Below are 6,713 nucleotides of genomic sequence, written 5' to 3'. Positions count from 1 at the left end.
CGGGGCGGAGGCATCGGCAGAGTTGATAACTGTCCCCCTTCCCCTCTCGGATGGCGAAATAAAAGATCGAAGAACGCGGAACCGATGTCGTAACACACGACCGCGCAGCCGGCAACGATGGCGGCAGCTGCCATGCCGAGGTGATGGCGCGAGCGGAGAAGCCGGAGCCCAGTGCGCGTGCGTAATGGTGACTAGACGGGCGGGCACGGCCCTTGTTTGGGCTACGCAAATAAAGTGACTGCTGATTTCCTAGTACTGTAAGTTTTACTGAAATTAAGAGCAACAAATGCACGGCACGCGGCGCTGTCATCTCTTGATTTCGCGAGCCGGGAGGGGAAGGGGAGCAGTTATCACCTTTGCCTATGCCTCCACCTTGTTGTCAGATTAAACGCCGCACGCCACAACCACGTCAAATGAGGGAGGAGCATCGCGCCGATCCTCACACTCTTGCATGCGTAATAATGCTAACGACAATTAAATTTTGGAGTCAGATATCTCGGAGAGAAGACATACTAGAATAATTCTTCCAAGTGAGACTGTGTAGAAACATGACTGCCTCTAACTTTTGAATACGCACACACACACACTTACTGCAGTCAATAAAAATGTAATTATTCAATTTTAGTTAATTCGGCTGCCTGGAGCGATAATTATTGTCTCACTTTATGTCCCCCTGGCCAGATAACGTATTTGCGCAGGTGGTCTTCGCGTGTCACCCAGTGCCGAATTTCAAGAAAACCATAAAGCTTAATTTTTAACGCCCGGTACATAAACGCATAGCCAATTGTTGCACTTCTACAGAGAAAAGCGACTCACCCGCTGGGGTGGCTGATTAGCCACGGCCCTCTCTTGCTGAACACAAGGTTACGAGTACAATTCCCGGCAGCTGCAGCCACTTTCTGCCATAGGCGGAGTCCAGAAACACTCATGTGCTGTACTTTGCGTATAATGCGGCACCCACGGTCATCAAAATCCACCCGGACTCCTTCCATACAAGGCGCTTGCGAAAGCTTATTAAGAGAGAGCTTTGCTTCGGTAGCACCTAAACAAATACTGGAGAGCAGAGAAACTGTGTTACTCGAAACCCTGGGCAATTAATTTTATTAGCTTCGTTGCACTTAGAGGGAAAAAGTAAAATGCGCAGGCTGCAGATTTTTTATTAGAATAATTCATTGATTATTAAAATAAAAGTAAAAAATCTCAAAAGTAACAAACGATATAGAAGCACTAACTCATCAACTGTATAACTCGGCATCAAAACATATCAAAATTCTGAAGATTGCACCTACCACTATTTAAATCGGGAAAAATATGGGGTGCCCCAGAAGCCTTTCCCAGATTACAAACATGCAGAAGGCAGAACGTACAACATATAGACACACATCTTTTACCCTCAAGCCCAGTTAACATAAATTTTTGTGTATACATACACGCGCACGCACGCACGCACGCGCGCACACACACACGCACGCGCACGCACGCGCACGCGCACGCGCACGCGCACGCGCACGCGCACGCGCACGCGCACGCGCGCGCACACACACACACACACACACACACACACACACACACTTAATCAATTTCGACGTGTGCTCCATTCGTTGTCCGATGGATATGCAGGCGATATTCCATTTCCAATCACGTGTTTGTCAACACAGGATGCCGTGCACTGATGTCTTCGGATTCTGCAACTCACGTGAGGCTCTCAGGACTGACTTCGTGGGGCTTCTGACGAAGGCCTCTCTCACTGTTTAAATAGTCTGTGCACTAGGTCTAGGCCTGATCTCTCGACGTGGAAGTTCAAGCCTGGAGATCACAGAAGCTCCGAGATGTTGCCTTGAACTTCACGTACCACATATTGATGCTTTTAACGTCTGGTGGGTGTCTTCGGTATGCCGTCTGGAATTGTCCCTGGATATTTTTTTGGTGACTTTGTATCGTGATACCAGAGGATACATTGGGCTTTCTCCTGGTTTGAGTACATGTTGTTTGAAAATAGCGTCCGATTCCGCTGTTACATCACTGAGCCCTGTAGTAAACAAAGTAACAGTGACGTATGCATGTACACAGAAAAACTTCAATATGCCACATGCAATTCAAAACCTGTGTCTGTGTGTCATATGTTCTGCCTTCTGCATGTTTGTAATCAGGAAAATACTTCTGGGGCACCCTGTTGTATTACACGGCACTCTGAAACATACCTCTTATTTCTGAGTAGCGCTTTGCGAAAACCTAGTAAGCATTCTAGCAATGTTACGTAAGCTATAAATTATGCACTGTGTTTGTCTACTTCAGATGCTCCAAGAGACGCAGTTTACAGAACTGCGATATCTGTTTCTTGATGCAGAGCTAACCAGTTGTTAACTTCCGGCTTCAGTTTTACAAAACGCTGATTCTCGGGAATTCTGTAAAAGCTATAGCGTAATAAATCAAAAGTTTCTTTACTTGCAATCCGCAGAATTCAGCTTTCCTTCCCAAATGCACCAGATTTCATTTGGAGCTGTACAGCGGTTGAGCATTTTTACGTTTCGCATGTATTGGAATAGTAAAATCTAATTTGGGCTCAAAGCTTCAAAATCTTTAATCTAAGGAAAATCTTTTGCAAGGACTGTTCTTTATTTTTAATATTAGTGACAGAGGGCACCCACGTGCCGTTGCTGGAAAATACTTTTCGCTGACCATTGCCACAGACGCCGGTTCTACGTCATTGATTCTAGAAAAAGCATACATATACGCAATGTAATCGTGCTACCAAATAGACTCCTTCAGCGCGAACCAGCTACTGGTATAGGAAGAATAATTGGTATGCTAGGCTTACTTAGTGAAATGCTCTGGTGACGACAAAATTAGATCTGTAATGAGTGCTGCGCCAGAAAGCTTCGAGTTTACCCTTATTGCTTCGAACATGGTCACACCTAGGTGTGACCGTGTTATCGACAATTCTAGAGCCGTGGCCTGTTGCTGAAGGAAATGACAAGTCATTATTTGTTTCGTCTGGTCAACAAGTGCGTTCGCTATTAACTTTTTTACAGCGTAAGCTGTCATGGGTTCATTGCAATAACCATATCGGTTGGCGATGTTGACCGCAGCCACCACCGGTGTCCGTCACAGCTGCCGCTGCGAATTACAAAAGAATGCCCAGTTCCCGCCGGTATCAAAGCCGGGCCCGCTGCGCGGCACTCAGCTACTCCATCACTGAGCCGCACCAGCGCTTGTTCGCTTGCAGCGGAAACATGCCCTATACACGCATCCTAGCGCGCGAGGAGACATGCAATGTGACGTGCGCGCCGCGTAGCGTCGATGCGTTTAAACTTTGCAATGTTGTCGCATATTACACCAGATGACACGCCATGTAGCAGTTGCATAGGCTTTGGTACAAGGTAGATAGAGAAGGCTTGAGAAAGAAAAAGAACATTATGGAGATGAACAGAAAATTGATTCAATGAAAAACATGTTTGGCACACCTGAATAAATCAAGCAGGCTAGCTACAGTTTGCCACCACCCCATTTCAATGCGGATGCCAATAAATCATCTTCCTTATTATCATCATCGTTTTCATTAGCATCGTATCCTGCCGTCTGTCACGCGATGTCAGATGCTCGTCGCGTACCGTCGACACGTGCGCACTTTGTATTGCAGTTGCATATTATTACGCCAGGTGGCACGCCATGTAGCAGTTGCATAGGTAGCGGTACAAGGTAGATAGATAATATTTGAGGAAGAAAAAGAAGGTTAAAATTATGTATACAAATTGAAAATGCAAAAATGAAAAGCATGCATAACATACCTGATTAAATCAAGCAGGCTAGGTGACTGTCACCGTGCCGTTTCAAAGGGAGTGCAAATAAATCACCGCCATCATCATTAGCATTGTGACGCGCCATTTGTCACGCGACTTTCCCATTTTATCAGTTGCTGAAGTTCTCATTGGCTGGGCTGGGGTACGCGTGAGGAGGGGACCGGTGTCCCCAGCCAATCAGAACTTCAGCAGCAGACGAAATGGACATGTTCACTAGGTGGACACTTACGGAATAACTCCCTCTCCCCCCCCCCCGCTGCCTACACTGTCGAGAATCAACGCATCCCTTTACACTATGAACCTACTCGGATTTTTCTCGCAGATCGACGAACCTACCACCCCGAAGCCAGGGATAACCGTGACTAAATGCAAGGTCATCATGCTGCTCGCTGTCCTCGCGCTGTTACTGGTGCTTGTCGGCGTGTTCCTGGTGGCCTATCTCCATACGACCGAGACTACGCAAAGGAAGGTGGCGATTTGCGCCACCGACGACTGCGCTGCCTTTGGCCGGGATCTGAGCTTAGCGATCAACAAGGCGGTAGACCCATGTCACGATTTCCACGCCTACGTGTGCGGCAGCTGGGACGACCCCGCTCGTCAGGACTCGACAGAAGCTCGGATGAGGGCTGCAGCCTTAGATTTGGCGCTCGACGAGGTCACAGATGACTCGTCGCAAGTCGGAAAGGCGGCGCAGTTCTTCGATAGCTGTAGCAGGGCCGCCGCGGATGTAAAAGAAAACCTGAGACAGTTCGCGGAGTTCAGACGCTCCCTCGGCATGACCTGGCCTGATCGTAGTATACCAAAGGGGCAGCATCCGCTCGACCTAATGATCAACTTGGCGCTGAACTGGCAGATGAACTTCCTCTTCGACATGAATGTTATCGTGGTTCGAGAATCCGCTACGTTGCTTGTCTCGCGCGGTCTCTTGGACGCCGTGTGGGAGCAGGACATGCGCAATCCCAGGACAATTCCCAAATATGAGATTTACTTGAACGATTACTACGAAATACTCGGCGTCAATAGCTCACAAGCTGGAATCGAAACGGCTGATTTAATTCAAATTGAAAAGGAGATTGTGGACGCCAAGATTCAGTTCCTCTACGACGCCCCTCAACAAGACTGGTTCAATGTACGCGCCCTCAATGACAAAACACCCGCGGTACCGGCAGGCCTCTGGCTAAATCTTCTGAAAAAGCACGACAAACAGTTCAACTGGACCGGTGACCACACAGTGATCGTCGAGGACGTAAGGATCCTAGAGAGCACAGACAAGTTACTGCAGAACTTCACCCACGAAAATTTGATCATAGGGCTGTCGTGGATATTTATTCAGACCCATCTGTGGGCTGTTAATGGCGTGCCATCCATCAGATTCCGTGGCACGTACTCCGAGCTGAAGACAATGCAGGAGCGTGGCTGCATGACGTACGTCGAATCCCTGCTGGGTGTGTACAGCACATCGAAGATGATGACCGAGCGCTACGGCGACGCCGCAAGTCGGCTCTATGTCTACAGCTTAATGCACAGAATGACCGAAAACGTCAAGCGGCTCGTGAAAAACCTGACATGGATGGACGACGAGAGTAAGCGAGTGACCTTTCTAAAGCTTGACAGAATGACCCGCATCTTAATGCCAGCTGACAACTTCTTCAACAAAAAGGAACGCGCCTCGCTGTACAGCGTATTTCCGGACATGAGCGGCAAGACATTCATGACGAACCTATTGGCTGCTTCTGAAGTGTATCGCCGACTCCGCAACCACGAGCATTTTGCGGATGTGTACAGTGTTCGCGTGTTTCCCCGGTTCGGCCGTGAGTTGTACTTGTACATGCCGAACGCGATGACAATCGCGATCGGCGACCTGAATCCCCCGCTGTTTTACCGCAACGCAACCCTGGCCATCCAATACGGCGCACTGGGCTCCCTCATCGGTCGCCAGATGGCCAAGGCGTTAGATGACATCGGCGTCACGGTGGACGCTGCTGGCGTGCGCGGCCAGTGGCTGCAGCCCGCTGCGGCCGCAGTGCACGCCGGTAAGGCCAACTGCGACGTCCGTCCCACCACGGACGGCACCCGGTGGCGGCCACTACGCGTGTTTCCCGCCGTGGTCGGCTTGGAGATTGCGTACGCTAGCTTCATCGCGGCGTTAAAGGTCGACTTCCGCTTGCTGGAAGACTTCCGGGTCACTCACCTTGAAGAGTTTGAGGACTATAAGGTGTTTTTTCTCGCGTTCTGCTATTCGCTGTGCTCCAAGCGGCCGCAGACCATGGGCGACGCGTGCAACGTTCCGGTCAAGAACTCGCCGCAATTTGCGGAAGCTTTTCGCTGCCCCTGGAATTCACCAATGAATCCGCCTAAGAAGTGCACGTTTCTTTTTGAAGAGTGACCAAATTTGGCACATTATTTCGCTATCGTCGTTGCGTGCGCTGGTGGTTCCTGGCTTCTTTTGTGAGACAGTGGCGCATAAATAACTACCGTAAGCGTAGTTGTGAATCATCGCAGGCATTACTACACGCGCGCCTCCTGGAAAAAAATGAGTCGACATGTCTTTCTCGAGGCAGCACATAGGCGCCAACTACGGGGCAGGGGGCTCCGGGCCCCGAGCCCCCTCCGAAGTTTTCCAGAGAGGAGGGAGGGGGGCACGGGCCTCCCTGGCAATGCCGAAGCTCACGCCCTCCCCCCCCCCCCTATCCATAGGTGTCATTACCGGAGTTTTGTTACCCACATCACTTGAGGTTTGTTTTGAGTTGTCTGTACTTTTTCGCTTACAATGTTATTGTGGCTAAACGATTGAGCATCATTGTTGATGCAGACGCGCACGGATTTTTAATTCACACTTAGTGCATTAGATTAGATTAGAAGAGTGGCGGCTGCGTCACCCGTAGTTTCTCAGTATAGCATTTTTTTATATTT

General features: G+C 49.4%; 1 protein-coding gene across 1 annotated transcript; it reads left to right on the top strand.

The window, feature by feature from the left end:
• The first annotated feature begins 4,095 nt into the window (after positions 1-4,095).
• Positions 4,096-6,186, top strand: LOC129385864 (neprilysin-2-like). The gene has a single exon (XM_055073035.2). It carries the CDS (start codon positions 4,096-4,098, stop codon positions 6,184-6,186), a length of 2,091 nt encoding a protein of 696 aa, XP_054929010.2.
• The last annotated feature ends 527 nt before the right edge of the window (positions 6,187-6,713 follow it).

This window comes from Dermacentor andersoni, chromosome 7 (assembly GCF_023375885.2).
Source record: "Dermacentor andersoni chromosome 7, qqDerAnde1_hic_scaffold, whole genome shotgun sequence".
Classification (NCBI taxonomy): Eukaryota; Metazoa; Arthropoda; class Arachnida; order Ixodida; family Ixodidae; genus Dermacentor; species Dermacentor andersoni.
Note: the sequence above shows the minus strand (reverse complement) of the source record. Positions and strands in the feature narration are given on the sequence as shown.